The sequence below is a fragment of the Onychomys torridus genome, chromosome 10, assembly GCF_903995425.1.
Source record: "Onychomys torridus chromosome 10, mOncTor1.1, whole genome shotgun sequence".
Taxonomy (NCBI): Eukaryota; Metazoa; Chordata; class Mammalia; order Rodentia; family Cricetidae; genus Onychomys; species Onychomys torridus.
The window spans coordinates 69,950,934-69,975,797 of NC_050452.1; the positions used below are offsets into that span (position 1 = coordinate 69,950,934).

Consider the following 24,864-nt stretch of genomic DNA (forward strand, 5'->3'; position numbering starts at 1 on the left):
TGGTGGTTCTCAACAGGAAGATTTTGCACCCCAGGACCTTTGGTATAGACTAGAGACACTTTTAGTTGTTATGGTGGGAGAGTGGATATTTTTAAGCATTGTCGAAGGGAAAATGCACCATACACACACACACACACACACACACACACACACATCACACACATACATATTAACATACTGTACCACACACATGTACACAAATCATACATACACACATACCACACACAATATATTCACTGCACACACACCAAAACATCATAACACACACACATTAATACAACATACCACATCAAAACACACAGATACCAACACACTGTACCATGCCCATGCACACAAAGAGAGAGAGGGAGAGGGACAGAGAAAGAGAGAGAGAGAGAGAGAGAGAGAGAGAGAGAGAGATCATCAGAGATCACCGAAACCTCACATGCAAACTTCTCTGTGAATACAAAACAGAATGTGACTGCCTAGGAGAAAAGAGCAGGAACACCGAGGAAGCCCCATCCTGAAACCCTAAGCATACAGGATCCGTGTACAGTGGAGAGAGCCTTGCCTACTGCCCTAACCAAGCTGGCAATGTGGGCAAGAGCGGTGAGTGGCTGACTTACAGGGAGACTGAACGCTGAGGCTTCAGAGAGAACAATCAAAAGCCCTCCAGCCTCTGGCATCCAAGTAAGCCACCGGAAGCTGGCTCTATGGATGAATGCAGGGTCACAGAAAAACCCAACCAGCACTCTATCCCAACAAGGCTAACTACAGAATAGCAGCCATGACCTTCCCAAGGCCTGGGGCTCAGAGATCATGAGAGAGATTCAGACACACACACACACACACACCCCCCCCCGGAACCTTGCACAATCAGCACTAGATAAGATAAACGCTAAGGCCCAGTGCTAGCAGGGCAGAAAGGCTTTCCAAGGCCTTGGCATTTCAATGGCCTCTTCATCATCTTCGTCCCTCATGCCTTCTGATCCACCTGCCGTTAATAGTTCACTACGCCCCCAGTGATGGCACTATTGTTGTTCTGTGTCATAGTGATGCCTCACATTCGGGGTGCATTGCCCACTGTGTCTCACATTATCGTACACACACACACCATCCACAAATGAAGCAGTAGTTTCTTTTTTGCTTCCATTTCCCAGGAAGGAATCTACAGAGCTGAGTGACTCACCATGCCCTCACAGTTGGCATGTGACAGAGATGAGGTGATATCACCTGAGCAATCACTAAAGGTCACACTCCACTGTGCCTGCCCAGTGCCTTCCATACCCCTGGCCATGTACACTGGTCTCCATTATAACCCAGTGGCATACACTGGCTCTCTTTTCTCTCTCAGAAAGATATAAAGCTGACACTATTAAGACCCTAGCTGTCCTCCCCAAGCTTCCATGGCAGAAAGAGGTAAAGTGTGATTTCAAACCTGAGATTTTATGCCAAATAGCAACCAGGCCACCACAACCTTCTCTGGTGGCAATCCACATACTTGCATATATTTAGCCAATGCCAACCATGTGCATACAGCAGTCTCTAAGAACAGTGGGCCCAAGGATGTATGCGTTTATGCTGGGGATTCTAGCTATACAGAGTAACTGGACACAAGGTTGTGGCATGATCAATGTGAGCTAATGGTGCCTCATTGTCTTTTAAAGGTCTTTTACAGGGACAAGCCCATCTCCAAGGATGCCAGAAGCCAACGCTTTAAAGGTAAAGTCCCAAGAGTTTAAAATCCCATGGAGAATCTCCCCTGCTCCTGTGGTCCTGTGCCCTGCTTGTGGTCACAGGCTCCCATATACCAGGAGCCCCGCTGAATGATGCTCTGAGAAATGACTGTCCAATTTTGCTGTCATGCATGCCTCCCAGCTCTTTTTCAGCCTTACTTTATTGGCAAGGAAACTGACTGTGAAAACTCATATTCTGTTCTACATCATCTGAGAAAGGTATTGTTTCAAAACATATGGATTGCATTCAAATAAGGCATTTCTATAAGCACATGCCCTGAAAAAAATCACAAGATAGGAATCTAATTTTAAAATGTTGATTAATGAATATGAAAATGGGCTGTAGAGCTTGAGGCAAAACAACTCAATTTGAAGACAGAAGCACAGGTACAAGCCTGAGAGGAAGGAATCAATTCCATTGTTGCCGGAAGCAAGCACAAACTAAGGGCAGCCGGAGAAATTCAGTTGGATTGTATCTATTACAGGTCTCATCGTTTTCCTGTCTTATCATTTTCCCCTGGCCCCATTGCCTCTTACGATGTCCAGTGAAAAAGATGGCAGTCATGTGATTTACAGTTCCCAATAACTGAAGCCTACCAACTTCACCATTCATGTGCTGAATCCCAAAGTGTCTTATAACACATCACCTTTAATAAGGAAGTGCAGCACTACAGTTCCCAATAGAAGACGATGATGAACACACAGTAAGGTAATTTAAGAAAGTTTACTTACAAAGGAACTATTTACAGAAGTGTGCTGGGCACAGAGAAAGAACAAAGAAGCGGGGCATAGATCCAGGGCTGACATGACCAGGGGTTGGGAGGTCCCCCACCCTAGGCCCAGAGAAATGGGGAGGAGCTACTGAAAGCCACAGGTTCAGGAGCTGTGGTAGGGAGACCTCCCAGGGAGGGAGTTGTGTTAGCTTCCCATTCTACAAAAATCTCTAAGAAACCCAACTTCAAAGGAGCAGACGTTGCTTTTGCTTACTGTTTCAGAAATCTCGGGCCACAGACCTGATAACTGCTGCTTTCGGGCTGTGGTGAGGCAGAGCATCAAGTGTGTGTTAGAGAAAAGTCTCATGAGCTGAGGGTAGCTGGGAAGCAAGGAGAGAAGGAGGGGCCGAGTACCAATATCTGCTACAAAGGCAGGCCCCCAATGACCTAACTTCCTCCCCTAACCCCTTTCTCCTTCTTAGGGTCCCCCAGAACTCCCCAGTAGTATCACAGGCTGACCAACGACTCTACCCATCAGTCTTTGGTGGACATTTAATATAGAAAGGATATAAACCATGCTGGGAACCAGGGAGGTAAATGCTCAGCTCCCCTTCTGAATCCCTGTCTGGCTTTCCAGCACAGCCTACTTGGGACCACAATGCTGATGGCAGAGTAAAAGAAGAGAAGGATGCTCACAGCAGGAAGAGGGTGGCCAGAGCAAGGGCAGCAGCCTGGGCTCAGCCTCTGCCTGCCATGAGGCCTTCAGCAAGGTGTCTAACCTTCCTGAGGAGAGTATACCTCTTCAAGAGCTACAGCAGGCAGGCCTGATGCCCACTCACTTCAGCTGTGGCTGCTTGGGAGGCCCAAGCACACATGGGCAGGAAGGGTTCTAATACCTCGGAAGGTGTTCTAATCCCCGATCAAAGCTCATCTGCAGCCAGCTTAGCCTCACAGGTTCCTGCCTGACTCCGTTCCTGAGGTTCAGGCCTCCTGAACCCCAGTGTGACATGGAGAAGCCATCTCCTCAATGCTTCTTAGGTCCTTTAAGAACAGCTTCTCTGCCCACCTAACAACAGTTCCATTCTATCAAGTGATTTGCTTCCATTCTTAAAAACACTAAGGTGTATTGTGCAAAAGCCTTTTCCCTTTTCCTGAGACAGTGAACAGAAGCCCAAGGGCTCACAGGCCAGGGACTGATCATTCAATGCGCATGAGTCTTCGGTGACAATGGCACACTCTACTCCTGTAATGAGACTTGAGACCTGAGACAAGAAACAGCAGAGCAGTCTCGGTGGCCGCTGTCCATCTCTCTGAACATGTCACTTCTCCAACATTTCATCAATTCATAAGATCTGGAAGAGAAAAGAAAACCTTGAACAGTAGAATAGAGAAAGGAAGATAAAAACCCTAGGGAAACTAGACATAATCTAACTTTGCCTCTGAGCTTCTTGGTAGTTCTCTTATGGAATATTAATTTCCCATAACGAAATAGCAGACCAATTACTAAGGGAAAGAGCATGGGTGTACTTCTCAGGGATGTGCTGGTACTATCTGTTCTATAGAGGATACCGGCTGATGTCATGGTCTGGTAGTTTGAATGAGATGCCTTGGACATTTGAGTACTAGGTCCCCAGTTGGTGGCACTGTGTGAGTAGGTTTAGGAGATGTGGCCTTGCTGGAGAAAGTATGGCAAGTTTTGACAGTTTAAAGACTCAGAGCATTTCTAGTCTCTCTCTCTCTCTCTCTCTCTCTCTCTCTCTCTCTCTCTCTCTCTCTCTCTCTGCTTTGTGCTTGTGACTCAAGATGTCAGCTCTCACAACTAGCTGCCACAGCCACAATATGCCTTTCACCATGAGGAACTAACTCATCCCTCTGGAACAAAAGCCCAAATAAGCCCTTCCTTCAAAAGTTGCCTTGGTCATGGTGTTTTATCACATACTACAAAGATCTAACTGCTTTTTACAATGAGCCCCCAGCTTCATCTAAGGCCTCAAGGAGAGCAAGGCTCACTGAGGGGAGGGGAGGATTATGGGAAGCCTCTTCCATGGCAGTTACTGCCTGACATAGTCCTTCCCCACACTTCTAAAACTGATGGGCCTCCCGCATCACCCTGGACATTCAGGTATTACAGACAGAGGGGAGGAAATTAATACAGACACCCCTGCTTTTAGGATCAGGCACCCAGAGGGAAAATGCTTGGGTGATCTGTGTTCATTACAAATTCTGTGATTTTGATGCAAACACATATTCTCAGATAATTTATTTATTCTCACAAAATGTCACAGGACAAAGAAACCCCACCCACTGATTCAGGAACAGAGGGGTTTTATGGGGATATTTTCCATCAAGTTGAGCAGTTATATTTTTATGTAAATGTATGTCTCCTGTCATTTTTTTCCCTCCAATCATTGTCTGGAAAGCATCAAATTTTGAGACCTTATCTTCCCTGAAGGTGGAAGGTTTTCTTTTTTTTTTTTTTTCCTCCTGGAAATGGGCAAAAGTTTTATTTGGAGGTAAAGTTGCTACAGTACAAGCTGTGTGTGATGAACCACCAGCAATAACCACAGATCCAGAGGACACTGCATTTTCAAGGACAACTGTAACTTTCCAATAGACACGGCTTAGCTTCCTGGGAGAGGCAAAGCCGAGAACACGCGCAGCTCAAATGTGCATCTCCTCGCCTGGGATGCAGACTAAGCTCAAACTCTAAACCAATTTTCTTTGAAGTGACACGCATACTCTCTTCAGGAATCACTTTATAAAGAAATACAATAAACCACCCAAGAAAAAGAATTATGCTCAGGCAGCTGAACGGGTAAATCCAGAAATTCAAGCATGGCTGGTTGAAAGTAGCAAACCAGATTCCACACAGTGCCCTCCAGAGGGATCATGTGAATTTGCTTTTAAAGGGACTCAGATGCTGAAGCAATCAGAGGTCACCTTGGAGTTAATCTGGCTCAAGGCCCTGGTGGCCCATGCTGAGGTGCAGCTCAGGGTCAGCCAGCAAGTAATCAGAGCTTAGATCTGTGTAGCGTTCACCAGCTGCAGATGTTCCCTGGGTCTAAGGACATTGGCCAGTGTCGGCATTCAGTCATCAGCAGCTCCCCCTGTTCTGACAGCCCACTCCTCCAAACTGTTCAGTCCAAAGGGAGAACAGGTGGGTGGTACTGCCCCCTCGTGGCTGCAGGTGGCAATGCAAAACACAAGGGAACTGGGTATCCCATAAACTGCACACTTAAAAATAATAAACCTTAGCTCACAGATCAGTAAGAGAGAAATGAAAGACTGACTCGTGTTTTGTTCAGATTTAAATTTATTTCAATTACAACCCACAGTCCAAAATCAACACAGGTATCGGTACCATGCTGGATTCAAAAACTATTGCTTTAAACTGAACATCACTCATTAATGGGACTTTAAAATTTCATTTCTTGCTGGGTGGTGGTGGCACACGCCTTTAATGTCAGCTCTAGGGAGGTAGAGACAGGTGGATCTCTGTGAGTTCGAGGCCAGCTTGGGCTACAGGGTGCATTCCAGGAAAGGCTCCAAAGCTACAGAGAGGAAACCCTATCTTAAAAACAAAAACAAAAACAAAAACATTTCTTAAGCTAGCATGCAAAGAAATGGTTTTAATCTTGTACTTTTATGCACATGTGTGTTATAGTTATTTCTAATGATTCCCCCGCCGCCAAGCCCCTTTCCTCCCAATTCTGGCCCCTCCCTCCCTGTAATGGTCCCCTTCTGTGTTCATGTCACATGCTAGTAATTGCTCTTCCTCCCCCTTAAGATCTCTTCTTCCTCCCTCATGGTCTCCTTCACAGTTCCATCACACACATACAGGCTCATGCACACATGCACATACACATCTGCACACACATATGCATACACAAACACATACTCATACATGCACTCGCACGCACGCGCACACACGCACACATTTGAATCTAGATGCTGGCTGACTTGCTTTGCTTAACATGGTATCTTCCATCTCTATACATTTATGCAAGTGACAGTATCCTGGTTTCCTTTATGGCTGATTAATATTCCATTGTGTGTATATACCACAATGTCACTTAATCTGATTCCATAATTTGGCTGTTGAGGATGCTGCCACAATGAACACAGGCACTGTTTAGGGCAAATGTTCTTCAACCCATAAAAGAAGGCTTTTGAACATAAATCCCTTACATCATTCTCCCCTCCCCCATTTCTCTCTCTCTCTCTCTCTCTCTCTCTCTCTCTCTCTCTCTCCCTCTCTCTCTCTCTCTCTCTCTCCTCCCTTCTCTCCTCTCCATCAAGCCTCTTGGGAGTTGGGGGAGGGTGGAGAATGGCCACCATGCACTCTCTCCTCCCACTAATTTTTCTAATTCATATCCTTCATCACAATGTGGAGGAAAGGCATACACAACAAGTATACTAAAGTTCACTTGTGCATCGGTCCTCTGTGGGTTCCACCGCAGTGGGTTTAACCATCGACTGAGAGCATGTTTGAACCATTAAGTCTGTACAGAACACATACAAACTTTTTGTTGTCATTGTTCACTCAACAATACAGTAAGCCACTACTGATAGAGCACTTGCTTTAGGAGTTATAAGTAATCTAGAAATTAATTGTAACAGAAGTTGGGTATAGGCATACAAAAATGTTATGCTATTTTATACAAAAAGCTTAAGCATCAAAAAAAAAAAAGTCAGTATCCATGGGGGTCTAGTCATAAGCCATTGCCTTAGAATTCCTGGGGAATAGTGATGGGGGATTAAAGCTGGACAAGAGCTAGCTGGAAGTAGGCTGATCTCATAACCTCTTAGCCACTAGCATTCAGCACCTGACATATGCTCAGCTCACAAGCTGCTGAGTGAGGCCCAAGTCCCACAGCTCTGTCTCCAGCCAGAGGATTGATTTCTGAATGAGAGGGAACATCCACACTGATGACACCAACTATGCCAGGAGGACTCTACTTCCAAACTCACTGTGTGCCAAGGTTCTCCATGCCAGGGAGCCATACAAGACCACAGGAGTCCAGAGTGTGTTGAGTTCTGTACTAAGAATTGAGGTTACTGCCGGGCGGTGGTGGCACACGCCTTTAATCCCAGCACTTGGGAGGCAGAGGCAGATGGATCTCTGTGAGTTTGAGGCCAGCCTGGTCTACAGAGCGAGTTCCAGGTAAGGAGCAAAGCTACACAGAGAAACCCTGTCTTGGAAAACCAAAAAAAAAAAAAAAAAAAAATTGAGGTTAACTAAGAAAATCATACAGATTCCCATTGGGAGAAGCCATGTGTCTCCCAGAAGATCTCAGGAACAAGGGACATGGAACTGATATGTGGGACAATGAACTTGGGGACAAAACAGCATTTTTTTAATGCTTAGAAGCCACAGTGTGGCTGGCTATGTGTACACTGGATTTGGGGACAGTTGGTCCTGGATTCAAATCCTGACTGTACTACTCTCAGCTAGAAGACTAAAAGTAACTCAGGAACCTAAGCTGAATTTCTCACATCAACAATACTATAAGACAAGGCATTTGAGGAAGGTTTCAGAGGAAACAACCAATGGGAAACCCACAGCACTGTGATGATGGGGATCCTCTGGTGCTGATCTGTACTAATCATCCTGGATACCTGCCCCTTAGACATACTCCTGACTTCTTCTGCAGGCTAAAACCATCACCTATCTACCTAGTTTGGGTTTTAGCATGCAAGTAAATCTGTTACGGATGAATTGATTTTAAAAAGTGAGCCAGAGGCTTCAATCACAGAGACCATGGTTCACGACTTATCGTTCCCACACAGCAAACATGTGGCACCATGCTGGACACGTGGTGGTCGTGTGGAAAATATTTATGAGATTCCTTCTATGAACTGGCCTGTGTTAACACTGTATGGATAAACACCCTCACCCTAGCTAGTGTCACAGGACGATCTAGTACCTCACAGTCTCCTTAGGTGGGGACCAGAAAAGGGGCAACTCAAGAAGTTCTGATAATTTCTGTCTGTGCTTCCAAATTCAGCTGCATCTTGTCCCTTCACTGGACCCTCACATCTCAGTTGTGGAAACAGAAGTCCGTGTTCTCTAGCATTTGGTGACTCCACGCCACCCCTGCCTAGTCTTTGTCCGTCACTTCACCCTGTCTGCCCACTCTTCATCCAGACACACCCAAGGCAGCAGGAAACACCTCCCTCCAGGCTTGGGCTGGAAGAATTGTTCCATCTCACTTTCCCCACTGGTCCCAACCTGAAAGCTGTTGAAATACTTGTTCCTACATGTGGTCCCTTCTGATTTTATCCAAGGGGGTGTGAGAGCCAAGAGGTTCCTGCAACAACCTTGGCTTTGCCTAACATGATCCCTTCCCACTGTTTCCCCAAGGTTGGCTTCAGTAATTTATTGCTGCAATTAATTTCTGAAGGTTATGATGGACTTGAAGACGCTTCTCCAACAGGTCCTGCCAAGTGGACATTACTAGCCACTGGGATTGTTTAAGTCGCTTCTCTGGGCTCCTCTGTAATTAATCATCAAGACACAAAATGCTAATAGTCATAAAAGCCTTACACATAATACATTTTGTGGTTGAGGCCAAGTTTTATCTTTTTTTTTCCCAAGTCCATTTCTGTAATTATAGAACATGACACAGATGCTCTGTTTCTGGGAGTGTTTGCATTTGTACACTCCAGGGGTAACTAGTATCACCTGTGCTCAGCACAAATTGAATGGAAGCTTAGGTCAGGGGTCAACCTTTTAATACAGTTCCTCATGTTGTGGTGACTCCCAACCATAAAATTATTTCATTGCTACTTCATAACTGTAATTATGCTACTGTTATGAATTGTAATATAAATATATGATATGTGACCCCTGTGAAAGGGTTGTTCCACCCCCAAAGGATCAAGACCCACGGGTTGAGAACCACTGGCTTAGGTAAAAACTAAATATTATTTTATTTACTCCTAAAACCCCAAGGAATTATATTATATTTCACAATGTGCATCTTAACTTTTAAGTCACCGAGGCTGCTCAGTAAGTGACAGGCTGACACTCAACTTGAGTGACACACAGGTCCCATTTGTGGCCACTCTGCTTTGTGTCTTCTATTAAGGAACAAAGTCTTGGCTCCTGTGAGTCTTGTTTTCTCATCTTCTAAAAATCACAGGTAAGGATAGAAGAAGCCTGGAGAGGCCAAGCTGTTTGTGTCAAGTTGCTCAATTCGTTGATAATAACAGCAAAACTCAATCACAAGCCAAATAGGTATCCGAAGAAGAGAATTCAAACATATATGCAAATGAGGTCACTATATGTATTACTGATAGACAGATATATAATATACACTTGTAAAGTAACAGTGAGAGATAAAATGTCCCAATTTCATGGAGCCAGGTGTTTTTGTTTCATTGTTTTAAGGGTCTTGCTGTGTAGCCCAGCTGTCCCTGAACTCATTCTGCAACCCAGGCTGGCCTCAAACTTAAGTTCCTCCTGCCTCCCACCCCTGAGTGTTGAGATTACAGGCATGAGTTACCCCATCCAGCTTTGACTGGCTTTTGCCAAGCTCTTGCATCCACAGCTAAATCACATCTTCCAGGGTATAACGACATGAAACATTTCCTAGCTAAGCTGAAAACTAGCTTTCTAGGCACATGTTTCCTTAGGCACACTCTTCAGAACATAATGCCTATGAGCATTATACAACTATAAGTAGTGTATGTTCAGTTAACACTTTCCCTAAAACTTTCTGAAGTCCAGACAAATGGCAAAACAGTAAGTCCTCTGACTCCCAGCATGCCCGTCTTCACGTACCAGAGTGCTCATGAGCATAGAACTGGAAGAGCTGTCATTTCATAGCATGGGAAATAACCTCGATGGGACTTAAAATAGCACACTCATAGGAAGTGAGGTATTGGTGTTCCTCGTCTTTGTTTTGATATGACTTACCTGTACAATTCTATGATCTATTTTTAATGATGTCTATGTTTAACAACCAGCTTACAAAATCCTTGCCCATTTAACAACCAAGTCTTACAGTGTAGTACAAGCTGCTCCTGCACATTTCAAACAGACCTATAAAACATCCTCTTCTCCAAGAAGCATGGCTTCAACTTCACATAACACTGTATCCTTAGATTCTTCATGGCTTGGCCCTAAAATAGTCAAATCCAGGTCCATGAACTTCCACAGCTGTGCTCTGCTCCCTCCCCCAGACACAAGCCTTGAAAACATTGAAAGGGTTGGACCAGCCTCTCTTGGCAAATAATGATGATTACAGTACTGGCCACCAGAGGGCAGGCATGTCAGTCACCTCCTAGTGACAAGCCTCCTCCTCGTGCTAGGAGAGGTGGAAAATCCTCAAGGTAGACCCCTGCGGTCCTCTGGTATGACTGACAGGAAACTCTTCCCAGCATTGGAGAACATCTGGGCTTTGTCAGGAAAGTAACAAAACGTCCCGTCTCTAATGTCCCATTGCACAGTAAAAACTAAGTGTGTATTAGAAGCTATGCCTCAAAGTTCTTAACAAATAATTTTTAAAAACAGGAAACATGCCTTGACATGCTCTAATTCATGTATCCCACATATAAATGCTGGGTAAGTATAAGAAATCACCCATTCCTCAGTCCAGGAGCTTGTTTCACTACTGTGCACTGACTGCATAGTGAATAACAGGAAACAAGGTCAAGCTGGAGGTGTGATTGGGTGAGCAGAATGCTGGCTTAGCATGACCCAAAGTCCTGAGTTTGATCTGTGCACTGCTAAAAACAAATTTCAAAGGTCAGTCTGGAAAAAAAAAATTTTTCCACTCCGAATCTTATCTTTCTTTTTTCTTTTTTTTTCATTATTGCAAATACCTGACCTGTTAGCACTTTGTTAAACAAGGCCCCCTAATGGAAGACCAAGAACCTTGCTGGATTTTAGTCTAATTGCCACAAAAGCTGACAGCTATGTGATGAGTTACTTCACCCGTGTGGTACTGTTTGCTTACTCTGAAGGTCACCCAGACCACTTCCCTTGTGAAATGTTTGATATCTAAACCAGTAGCATGGGGAGGCCCCTGGCATGGGTGGTTTGCTAGCATACCTGTCTGTCGTGGCTGACAGATTGTAGGGCTGTCCAGGCCTTTGGTTTTTCTATGCCACACAGGACAAAGAAAATTTCATGGTCTGAAGCTGAGCAGGAAACCCATGTTCAACCTGCAGCTCATGGCTTGTGGGTGCATACTTACATTTCCATCGCCTAACACTGCAACACAACAAGCTATCCCGAGCCACAGGCAGCCACAGGCCACAAGTTGGATACCTGTGGTTTGTTGCTATTGCTGATAAAACTACTACTAAACTTTTAAGAGAGGAGAGAGGATACTAAACAATGCTAGAGAAAGACCAACGTTTTAATAGCGACCCCAGATACGCAGACAGGGTGTCAGAAAAATCAGCCACGTTCACCACAAAGATCCTCACTGGCTTCCTGGAGTGAGGATGATGCTACAAGCACTAGTGCCCATCTAGAGTGGCATTACAAGGTGTGGGCAGTGCCCACCGTTGGTGAGAACCCAAGTTGTCACGGCCATCTGGGAAACCAGTTTAATATTTCCTCTAGAACCTAAAATTAGAACCAGTCTGCGACTCAGGAATCCCACCTGTAATATCCATCAAGGGCATTGAAATTAGGATCTTGCAGAGCTGTCTCCACCACAAAGCAAAGCATGGGAGCAATCTGTCTGTACAGAGCAGCCCGGGTAAAGAGACAGTGTACACTGGAGTTTTATTCGGCCCCACAAGAAGGAAAGCCTACCTACCATCTGTGACCACGTGAATGAGCCTGGAGGACATCATGCTGGGTGAAACAAGACGCATTCAGATGAAACTCTATGTGCTGTCACTGAGATGAACTTGAAATAACAAAACTCATGGTAGCAGGAAGCAAGCACAAGGTAGTTTCCAGAAGCAACAAGATGGATGGTGAGAGGGTGATGTTCAGATGTCCTTGAGAGTCACTCCACTCACAGTGGCATCTGTTTGTGGGGTGTTAAATTTCCCCACATCTCAGACTCTTCATTTCCATTATCCAGGGTGAGAATACAATAAGATTCCCCCAAACTAAAATGTTCAGCATCGGGCCGGGTAACTGGTGAGATCCCAATAAGCATCATCATCAATGTCATCAATCTTATTAAATATAGGAGTGGTTTCCATAGAAGCAATATGTAAGAGTATCTGATGATATTTCCCACGGGGTTCACTGTTTTTTCCATCTTATATTTTAGGATTCAAATACACAGAGGTGAACAAGGTGAGTGAAAAATGTTAAAATGTACTTGTTAGTAACAAGTATGCCCTAGGGTTTCAGTCATCATTTTGCATTTCCATTTGTAAACCAAAACATTCCTAACCACTGGCTCTGCCCAAGAAACAGTGAATTTAACTCCTGGTTCTCTTTCCTTTTGCAGATTCCTGTGCCACCTCCACGGTAAGACATTTAAAATCATATTTGTGGGACCAGAGCAATGGTTCAGAGGTCAAGAGCACTGACTGTTCTTGCAGAGGAACCAGGTTCAACTCCCAGCACCCACATGGTGGCTCACACCCACCTGTAACTTCAATCCCAGGAGATCTGATGCCTCCACGGGCCCTGTGCACAGGCACATGGGTGCACAGACAACACACAGTCAAAGCACTCATACGCATAAAATAAAAATTTTAAATGTATTTTCTTGTCATGAACTTGAAGGACTCAGGCTAGCTCCTGGAATAGAGAAGCACACACACTTGGCCTTAGAGGAGCTGGTCTGTGAATAACAGCCAGCGAGCCTCCACTCACTCGCATCATTGGGCAGACAGAGCATGTTATAGGTACATCTAGCTGCCCAGACTCATGAGATCAAGACAGACCCAACATAGAAATCAGTAGGTCAATAATCAACCAGAAATTTGAACTTCCATAAATAAATTGACTTACAATTTAAGGACTTACAATGTATAAACATACGTTCATGTAAGTCCATATGTTTATATATCACATATAGTAACGCTGATTATTGCTGTATTTATACACACACGGAGGTGAGAGCTGCAGATTGGGCCACTGGGGCTCTGAGTGGGTTGGTGAATGCCTTTGCTCTACTTAGACCAATGTGTCCCTCAGCCAAGCATGTCAATCACTTCACTCCTGACTCTTCCCTTGCATGGAGTGGGGGCTTCCTGAGCCAAGAACTGTGTCTATTTTATTTCCTTTTGTACCTCCAGCATCCACCAAACCACATGATGCACTTTGTGAGAAAGGGATTGAAACTGGCTTTATTGACTTGCAAACATTTTCATGATCCTTGCAGGGGAGTGTTTGAAACTCAGGTTACCCAGAGTGGAATAAACAGGAGGCCATTATTCTCTTTTTCCCAGGCCTCCTATAGTCCAAATGGGTGGCATATTGAAAAGCATATGACACCCGTAGGAAATTGTTGCACATGCTACAGAATGCTGAGTAGCAGAGCACAGTACTCTGGAAGAGTGGGGATGCTAAGACTTGAAGACACCTAGGATGGTCCAGGCTGCAGACAGCATCCTTCACACAATTCACTGTCTGAGAAAGGCATGACTAAAGACTTCTTTAGTCCTTACACATGTGACTCTTCCCACAGGCCCGCCATCACCCTCCCCAAGAAGTATCAACCCTTACCTCCTGCACCACCAGAGATCAGTGCACACTTTCTTCCAAGACATATCATTCCAGAAGTCCAGAGGGGGCTCAGGTAAGACACTTATCACTATCATGGTGAAATGACCAGTAGAAGTGGCAGCCCCCTCTCTGAATTCCACACCACTGGGTGGCAGGAGCAGGAGGGGGTATGCCTGAAGGGGAAATGGACTTAGGACCCTGTATTTGACTCTTCATGGCAAACATTACTCTGTGGAAAAAGATAAGTCATTGATAGAACTGCTCTCTTAAGACCTCAACTGGTCATCACAGAAAATAGGAAATGCCAGGAGGAAAATCAGGAAATGAGTTTTGAGTCTAGAAAACTCCAGGAGCAATCCAGGACATTCCCCTTGCCATCTTCCAAACATCTAGCTTGGAGGGCATACCCAAGCTTAAACACCTTCTGCCAAAAACACCACTGCCTAGCTGACAAACAGATTTGCCAGCCCTCCATCAGCAAGGGGAGTGTACACTGACACTAATCACAAATGTGTTGGGAATGCTCCTTCAGGATAGTGGATTTCCAAAAGTCCCTTATTTGGAAGGGAGAATGGAGTGTGCCTCTACTTCCCTGGCTTTCTCATGGAAGGCTTGAGTCAGAAGGCTGATGATACAGGGGCATGACTAGGTAGTTGGTGCCTTGGGAATACTGAAATTTAAGCCATCTTAAGCATTTGTGAAAAAACTTCTTGTGTCTAGTTCTGATAGAAAAATTAGATGACTACAATTCTGAGTCTCCCCCTTATCCTGGACTGTCTACTCATCCTTTTTTTCCTCTATAGACCCACACAAACTCCTTAGCAAAGCACCCTTTCTCATCTGGACAGTCCTCTCCATCTGTCCCCATGTCCCTTAGCCTAGCACCTGGGAAAGAACACAGATCTCCTCAGTAACTTCAAAATCTTGGGTAGAAATTCTGCTTCTTATGACCCAGCACTGTTTGTATAAACTTGGGAGTTAGGATCTGGCTGGAGGAAGTGGGGTGTTGGCAGGCAGGCATTTGAGGTTACAGGTTTAGGGCAGCTGTTCTCAATTATAGGTGAGTTTATTCTTGCTCTGGATGGGGACAGTCCATGATATCTAGAGAAACTTGGAGTTAGGACCCCTTGGAGGAGAGGCAAGGAGGCTGCATGGCATTCCACAGTGGGCAGCAGAGCCCATCACAGAGGGCAATGGATCATGCCTTAGGATGTCCAGCAACATACTGTGTAGACCTTTCCTGAAGCCAAGGACAGGTCAAAGAAAGTGCTGTGTTGCCTCCCATACATCCCATAGGCTAATGTGAGAACTGACTCCCATGAAGTGCTCAACAGCACAGATTAAAATTATGGTGATGAGCCATAGCATGGAACAGATTTTAGTTTTAATCTGTCTGCCCTTGGCATTCTCTCTTCCTATAGTATACCAAGATTCTAGCCAGCCACATCCACTCAAAAAGGAAGTTTAACCCGTTTCAGTGTTCACCTTTCTTGGCACAGTCCCTGATACGGACAGCAGTAGATATTAACTAAGTAAGTAGTTTAGAAGTTGCAGCAGCTTCCAAAGATACCCATTGTATTAGTTACTTTCCTGTTGCTGTGAAGAAAGATCATGACCAAAAAAGACTTTTTTCAACTGTTTTTTTTTTTAGATTATTATTATTATATCACTCGTCATTTCTCTTTTCCCTCCAAACGCTCTCTTGTACCCTTCCTCTCCTTCAAATGCATGACTTTTGTGTTAACTGTTGTTACATTCACATATGCACATGAAATATACCCTGCTCAGTTTGTCTAATGTTACTTGTATGTACATTTTTTTTTTCCCCCTGGGCTGACCATTTGGTTTTAGATAACCAGGTGCTGTGATCTTCCCTGGGAAAGACTATTTCTCCCACTCTCAGAATTTCTTAGTTTCCTATAGTTCTTTGGGTAGGGTTGAAGCCATGTGCTCTCCTCCCCTAGCCCCATCTACTTTGTTCTACCTATTGCTGTTGTCCTTATTCAGATTATGTTTAGGAAGTCATGTCAGTGGGACTTTATGGGTGTAACTTCTGACATTACTAGGAGACACAATCTCACAGCAAACTCTCTGATCCTCACAGTCTTTCTATCCCCTCTTCCTCAATGTTCCCTGAGCCGTAGGTGAGGGATTTTTCTGTAGATGTAGTCACTGGGACTGGGTTTCTCAACTCTACATTGGTTGTGGTTTTCTGTAGTGATCTCTGTCTGTTGCAATGAGACACTTCCTTGGTAAAGGATGAGGATTACAAGTATCTATGGGCAGAAGGACAAATGTTTGGAATGCAATTAGGGGTTATGCTGATTTACAAAAAATGGCAGTAGTTGGTTTTCCTCCCAGAGTCATTAGTTCGCTTGTCTTGGGTGGTTGGCTGGGTTTCTAGAGTCAGACATGTTTTCCCTGTTGTTACTGGGTCTTAAGTCCAACTACAGAACTGTTGGTTACTACCAGGATATGTGAGCACCCTTAGGGTTATTATGCCATGGTGGTCATTGATATGGTTCAAAGGCATCACAGTTGGGTAGGACTGTTTGTTGCTTCCCTCTTTTGGAAGCTTGCATGGTACCTTCTCACACCATGAAAGCTAGTCCTCAGGGAAGAAGTATTCAGGTCAGTGCCAGCTCAAGAGCCTCTAGGCTCTGTATCTGAAGTCCATAGTGTCTTTAGCAACAGGAACTTCCTTTCCACCTTTGAGGGTCAACAGAGGGCAATAGCAGCAGCCTGTAATATTTTGGGGGCCTCTTGAACAACCCTAGCCAACAACTCAAAAGACAGTTTTTCACACCTGGTGTCATGGTTTTTATTAGATGGTCTTTGGCTCTTGAAGGCATTATCATCCCAGATGAGAAATTTTTATTTAAACTATATGTGAATCTTCATATAATGCTGATTTGCATGCATTATAAATATTTTTAGGTAGCTAGCTAATAGTATTAATCTTTACTACTTTTTCAGTTATCTTTACTGTTATTTTTCCTTTCTCCCTTCATCATGCTCTGGTTTCCAATATCTAGGATAATGCACTTGATTTCTGGAGAGTCCCTCCGCAGTGGGTCATATCAGTCTCTGTACTAAGTCTCTTGTTCACAGAGCTTTGATACATTTTTAACATATTGGATTATTTCATTAAGAGTTTCCTGGAGCTAAAGAGATGGATTATCAGTTAAGAGCTCATACCTAAAAGCTTATACTGTTCTCATATGGGATCCAAGTTCATTTCCCAGCACTATATGGTGGCTCACAATCATCTGTAAACTCCAGTTCCAGAGAACCTAATGCCATCTTCTGGCCTCTGGGGGCTTCCTACACTCATGTGATGCACATCAATTCATGCAGGCAAAATACTCATACATGAAATAATTAATCATCTTTTTTTTAAAGAATTTTCTAAGTGGAAATATTTCATGTTTCCAGTTCTGATATTGTCACTTTATTGGGTCCCATGTATTTCTGGGGTCCCTGGGAACATAGTTTATATTTACTTCATTATTTTTAGACATAATAAGACCTGGGCAAGATCTTTTCATCACAAACAGCTCCAAAGAACAATTCCATGTAATCTCATTGATTCCTGCCAGCAGAGCTGAAAAGGATGATTTTCCAAGGTTGAGAACAGGTGCCCAGGCCAGCAGATGGCACACAGTCTCAGTAAATGTTACATCCATCAATCACTGTAGTTCAGAAAGCAAACCAGGTGGGCACCTTGATGAGGTGCACACAGGCAAAGTCCTAGAGGAGACTGGGGACACGGCCATGAACAAGAGGGTTTACTATAGGAAAAGAGCAGTGCTCTCAAATTCACTTCCTCTCAGGCCCTCATGAGTAGCCAGACAGCATTACTGGTGATTCAGGTCCCACATTAACAGTGAGGCCACTGCTGTGTCAACAGAGTCCTGGAGCTCTGAGCATCAGCAAGGACTACACAGGATGCCCTGCCTCTCTTTCCAGCAGCTTCTCTGTAAGACACTGAGTTCTGCCTCCTAGGGCACCAATTGCAGGCAATGTGGTGTGGCCTCCACCACCGCCTTTGCTCAGTGAAGACTGTAGGTGTGGTTCCAGCTATTGTCTGTCAGGCCCCCATTAGTCTCTACCAGCTCTACCACACTCTCTATGACAGCTAAGTCTTGACTTTACAGAACAATGCTGGGTGGGAGCCCTTCAGTAAAGGACGATGTCATTTAGGATCTTGTCAACAACCAAAAGCTAGAGGAGAACTTGGCATTGTGAGGAACACTGGCTGGATATTTTCAACAATTAATGCTACAAAATGCTGACAATATCCATGCACATTTTTTTTTTGCTCAACTTATTTTTTCCAATTAAAATAATTTTTCTCAAAAGAGAGACTTAAATCCCATCCATAAACAACTGCAAGGCGAGCTGTTTCAAACCAGAACTTTGAACCCAGAAAAATGTCTTTCTGTTACAAAGGAAGACAGTGCTTGTTGAATAGGCATCTGGGACTTTCTAATCCACATAGGCAGACCCTCCCCTTAACATAACCTTAAGGAAAACTCAAAGGGGAATAATTTTATGGCTGTGGATCCATTGATATTTCATTCAACTGTCCACACACCAAACAGCATCATGTTAAACATTAACCAACATTTTCTGTGTTTTACCTGCACCCAGGCCCCATGTGGAATCTTTTTATGTGTGCACTGGGGATTGAACCAAAGCCTTTGAACATGCCTAGAAAGCAACTGTATGTCTCCAGCCCCTTGTGGAGGCTTCTGCGTGTATTTACTCAGGCAGGCACACCATGTGGAAGGCCATATTATTGCACCCCATAATACGGAGAGCACAGAAATGCAGTGCTTGTACCATAATGTGTCAGTCAAGCTGCAGTGAAGTCAATGGGCCAGGCTTGGGGTGGAGCCAAAACATCATTTAAATGAAATGGCTCATATTCAGGTCATGAAACACCTGGGTGACTGGCTGGGGTTTTCCGTTTTCTACCAACCACATTGGGATTACGTCTGTTCAAGGAATCCAGTTCCCCAAAAAGTATGCTATAATAATTGCAGAAGTGAAAGAAATCTTTGTAAATATATATTTTAAAAAAAGCACGGCCCTTTAAAAGAATGAAAATATGAGTTTCAGAGATATACCAATTCACATTTATGAATGGAAACTAAGGATATGAAAGTGTAAATTGTTGTTGTTGTTATTATGTATTTTATTATATATTATTAAAGATTGTTATAGTATGTATTATTATTATTATTATTATTATTATTATTATTATTATTATAGTTTTATAAGACATTGCCATTAGGAGAAACTGGGCAGAAAAAACTCGGCATCTCTCTGAATCCTGTTAGATCACACTAGGCATCCTACCTCAATCTCAGGATAGATTGAAATCAAGTGTGACCATCAGTGTGTCCACGGATGTGAAGCACTGTCTTATTCTAAACAAATTCATGTGTTGTTTTCTGGGGTTTGTTTTGTTTTGTTTTGTTTTGTTTAGTAGAACTTTCAACAACCTTCTTCCTTACCATCTCAACTTGGGGTTCAGAGAGGGAATTTAGTTTATCAAGGGTGGCAGAACCCGTAGACGACAGAGCAAAGATTCTAATCCAATCCATTCAAAACTAAGTCAAAAACTAAACAATATCCAACAAAGTCCACATCTGTAGAAAATAGCAATGTCTTTAAAATTATACTAAGCACCAGTTATATGGGGGCAAATGTTAGAGCTTTTCCTATGTAGTTTGTGGCCACTTTTTAATTAACAAGCTAGGGCAGCTAGAGCATGGGCAAGTATGTATCCAGATACCAGAGTGCCCACCTGCTCTACCCAGAAAGGACTTGGAAAATGCTGGGGTTCTGCTTGAAAATTTAATTTATTAACATTACAGATCCCAAAGCTGGCTGGGTGGTGGTGGCGCACGCCTGTAATCCCAGCACTCAGGAGGCAGAGCCAGGCGGATCTCTGTGAGTCCGAGGCCAGCCTGGGCTACCAAGTGAATTCCAGGAAGAAGGCGCAAAGCTACACAGAGAAACCCTGTCTTGAAAATAAAATAAATAAATAAAAATAAATTTTAAAAAATCCCAAAGCTGACCCATCCTGGAGCCCCATTCACCTTGTGAGGTACATCAGTGATTTATACATTGAGGACTTTATCTAACAGGACAACCACTCCACCTGTCCTACAAATATAACTGAAGTCAAGCCAGAGAGCATACGGAATCTTAGAGAGCAAGATTTGCTTATACACTCAGTGAAATCCTCTTAAATATTTGAAAAGCCTTTGTAAATTGGATGTATTTGATTTTTGAGTACTGCTCATGCTGACTGTGCAGGTTCAAATCCTAGCAAACCAAACTTCCCTTCACCCTTTTTGTAGATCTAATAAAGTCAATATGGAAATATGGAAAAATTCAGGACCTCCCACCCCATCCACACTCTTCACAGAGCTAATGCCATGAATACTATAACTTAAAACTACAATTCTAAAATCACCTCTACAATTTTAAGATGCATTTTTCTCATTGATTGCGCGCGCGCGCACGCGCGCACACACACACACACACACACACACACACACACACACACACACACCACTTGCTTTCAGATTCCTGCAGAAGCCAGAAGAGAACATCAGATGAGAACTCTTGGAACTGGAGTTATAGGCAGCTGTGAGCCACCCAATGCTTGTGGGTGCTGGGAACCAAACTTGAGCCCTCTGAAAGAACAGCAAACACTCTTAACCACTGTGCCTTCCCCCAGCCTCCGCTTCTGCATTAAAAAACAAATCATTATACGGGGTCACATAAATCCATTTGCATGCAAGTATATAATGTATTTTGTACACATCACACCTTAAATTAAGTCAACCTGACCGCATCTTTGACACACCAGAATCTCAAGCATTGAAAACACTGATATTAACCTCAGTTTAACCACAAAACAATTAAGAGTATAGTATCAGTTCTACTTCATTAACCCCACTCATTATCTCTTATTTTTCATTTGCCCATCCCACTGGGACCAGGTATGACATTAAGACTGAGGAAACTGCTTTTAGACTCAGTCTTGTGTAGCCCAGGCTGGCCCTGACACCTATGCTTCCTGTGTTTGCCACCTCAGTATTGGGATTCTAAGCCTGAATTACATGCCTGGTGTATGTGGTACTAGGGAGTGAACAGAAGACACTCTAGGCAATCAGTCCATGCACCCACTAAGTGGCCTCACTGGTCCCTGCTTCCCCTTGTTGACTGTTGTGGGTAATGTAGCTATGAACTGTGTTGTGCAAGTGTCTTGGCTTTAATTCTTTTGGACGTAACCTAAGCATACCATCTTCAAAAGCCAGGAAGTGCCACAGACTTAAGAGACTCAGGGTGCCTGATCTATCCAACTCCAAAGGTCTAGATGCACAGCTCTCTCACTGAGATTGGCAGTGCCATCCTAACCTCCCAGCACTCTCTTCTTTTCACTCACACACTCAAGTAGGTGGACAATACACCCTCATCCCACTGGCTCCCTGGCTCGCTCACCAGTCTGCCCACAATATGCCATTCTTACCCACTGGATGCTACAATTCTTTTTTTTTTAAGATTTATTTATTTATTATGTATACAGCATGTATGACTGCAGGCCAGAAGAGGGCGCCAGAACTCATTACAGATGGTTGTGAGCCACCATGTGGTTGCTGGGAATTGAACTCAAGACCTCTGGAAGAGCAGTCAGTGCTCTTAACCTCTGAGCCATCTCTCCAGCCCACTACAGATTCTTATTTTCATCTCCAGTGGTTCTTTGAATAACCCTCCAAGATGAATGCTTTTGCCATTCTGTGAGAACAAATAAAAGTTAGAGGTTTGGAGCCCCATTCAATTTGTGAGATTTATCAGTGATTTATACAACATTGAGGGCTTTATCTAACAGGACAGCCACCATTGTCCTACAAACATAAATAAAATCAAGCAAGAGAATGTAAGGAATCTTAGAGAGCAAGATTTGCTTACAGACTCAGTTAAATCCACTTAAATATTTGAAATGCTTTTGTAAAATGCTGACCATGCAGGTTCAAACCCAGCAAGCTAAACTTTCCTCATGCTCAGGAGATAAAGTGCTTGAAACACAGCATGAGGATCTGAGTTCAGATCCCCAGCACCTGCATACAACTGCTGTGTCAGCAGCTAGGCCTATAACCCTAGCACTGCGGAGAGAGACCAGAGACAAGCAGATTCCCTGTAGCTCACAGGCCTACCAATCCAGCAGAACCAATGAGAGACCCTAAACCAGGTGTTTATTCTTTTGGGAGGGGGAAGCACCAACCAGCTCCCAAATCATGACACAAAGACTTCTTATAGTTATGAATGCTCGGCCTAGCTTGGGCTCATTTCTGGCTAGCTCTTTAACTTAAATTGACCTGTTTCTCTTCATCCACCTTTTGCCTTGAGGCTTTTTACCTTTCTTTCCTTCTGTGTATCTTACTTTCACTGCTTCTCACGTCTGGCTGGCAGTGGCTGCTTAACTTGTTGGCCCAGGCATGCCCCTCTCTTTCTTCCTCATTTTCTCCCCTTTCTCTTGAGCCTAGAGTTATCTTCCAATTTCTTCTCTCCCCTTGCCAGCCCCACCTATCCTTTCTCTACCTAGCTATTGGCCATTCAGCTCTTTATTAAACCAATTGTGTGCCTTAGGCAGGGGAAAACAAATGCAACACATCTTTACATAAGTGAACATACATTGCTAAAACAAATGCCGCATAAACAAATGCGACACACCTTTACACAGTTGAAGTAATATTCCACAACAAGACACTGTGTCAAAAGATAAGGTAAGAGAGTAATGGAGGAAGACTCCAGTACCAAGCTCTGGCCTCCACATGTGTACATACACATACACAAATGAGTACTAGAGGCTTGTGCACATATTAGACGCTTGATGTCTGCTCTGCAACCCATCCAATAACCACACAGTCAGACGCCCATACTGAATTCCCTCCTTTCCACTCAGTTTCACAGCTTCTCTTCTGTCTCGGTCTCTCTTCATCACCTGCATTCTCTCTCTGGCCTTCCTGGGATCTTGGTGCCCCTGACAGCTTTGTATTTAAAACCCCCTTTCTCTAAGTGAAAACCTGAGAGCTTGCTAAGCAGAGGGAGTGAATGAAGCCTGGTGTGGAAGCTCAGGTGTCAGGAAGAACAGGGGGTGACTCAAGGCTCCCTTGATAGGAATTCCAGCCACGCCCCCATGATCACACATGCCCCGAGGTGGAACACTTAGTCATTTCCGCCTAGTCATTTCTGGGCCATATGTCCTACATAACCTATGCACTGTATGGTCACATAAGTCACTACACAGTGTGACCATGTGATCTATGCGCATGCATGGAGTAGCCATGTGGGCCTGTGTACGCATGCATGGGGTGATCCTTAAAAGGCAGATCCCATGTCCCCTCCCTCCTTGTTTTCACATGTCCTTTCAGCAGGCCTGATGACATCTATCCCTTTCTCCTTGTCTTAATAAAACTCTTGTTAGTGGGTTTCATTGTGTTCCGTGACTTTTCCTCACAGGGTAAAAGTGTCGCTAAATCCAACACCCCTAACATGAGGAACGAATATGTCCATGTGCCTCCACTCACCAGCTTGCATACAGGCTTAGCACTTCTCCTTTCCCTTAGAAAATTACAAGAAAAATAGCCTGGTTTAGTTTTATAGGACAGTGATGAATTTACACTGGACTATGGGCTGTTAATTTGGCCATGAAAATGTAATCAAAGGTTTATAAGGTTCAGAATGATTTTATCTTGCTCATGATAAACTGCCTTTTATTTAACACCCTATTTCTTTCTTTCTTTCTTTCTTTTTTTTCCTTCTTGCAGGCAGACCAGCTCAAAAGACTTTGGTAAGGTAAGTGGCTATTTTGTCTAATGAATTTTATGCATTATCTCTGTACGCAGCAAGATTCTGATCACTTTAGGCAGCAGGGAGTACAGGGGCTGCCTACTTTCTTTATAATTTTTTTTTTCCTTCCACTAGAACTTGGTATCATCTTAACAGCCAGGTTTAGTTAAAACACACATTCTTAGCTGGGTGGTGGTGACACATGCCTGTAATCCCAGCACTCAGGATAATTTCTGTGCTTCTCTCTTCCTAACTATAGCTGACTCCAACTGGTAGAAGTGTATAGAATATGAGCCCCACAAACGGAGGTTCTTAGCCCTACCTCAACTTGATATGTCATGCTTTGTTGATACCCATGTTAGGCCTGCCCCTTTCTGATCAGAAACAGAGGAGTGGATGCGGGGGTACAAAGGGGAGGCAGGGGGAGGGAATGCACTCAGGAGGCAGAAGCAGGTGGATCTTTGTGAGTTCGAGGCCAGCCTGGCCTACAAAGCGAGTTCCAGGACAGCCTCCAAAGCTACAGAGAAACTCTGTCTCGAAAAACAAAACAAAACAACAACAACAAAAAAAAAAAATTGTTACAATTTGCCATGATCTTTTCCTATTTTTGTCTGAGCTGAAACCAAAGGCCATTTCTCCAGTATGAAAGCCCAGCAGGAAGGGCTAGGGCCATGCTTGTGGGCACACTAAGCCCTTGCTTTGTTGTGTGGTGTAGAGAAGGATCTATTCTGGCAGAAACTGCAGGCTACCTGCCCTGACTCAAGCTCATGTGGAACTTCCAATTCACCAAGGTGGCACAGGCTGGGTCCCATGTAATCTTCACAAAGCCCTAAACCAGTGCTTCTCAACCTTCCCTAATGCCGCAACCCTTTGATACAGTTCCTCCTGTTTTGGTGACCCCCAACCACAA

General features: G+C 44.0%; 1 protein-coding gene across 1 annotated transcript in view; it reads left to right on the top strand.

The window, feature by feature from the left end:
- The window catches only part of Clnk (cytokine dependent hematopoietic cell linker), a 286,854-nt gene that overhangs the window by 225,844 nt on the left and 36,146 nt on the right, over window positions 1-24,864 (top strand). The window contains exons 10-14 of the mRNA XM_036200349.1: window positions 1,647-1,701; window positions 12,673-12,698; window positions 12,856-12,875; window positions 14,044-14,154; window positions 23,933-23,960. Of these exons, the coding sequence (XP_036056242.1) occupies window positions 1,647-1,701; window positions 12,673-12,698; window positions 12,856-12,875; window positions 14,044-14,154; window positions 23,933-23,960 (240 nt within the window). The remainder of the gene's footprint in view (window positions 1-1,646; window positions 1,702-12,672; window positions 12,699-12,855; window positions 12,876-14,043; window positions 14,155-23,932; window positions 23,961-24,864) is intronic.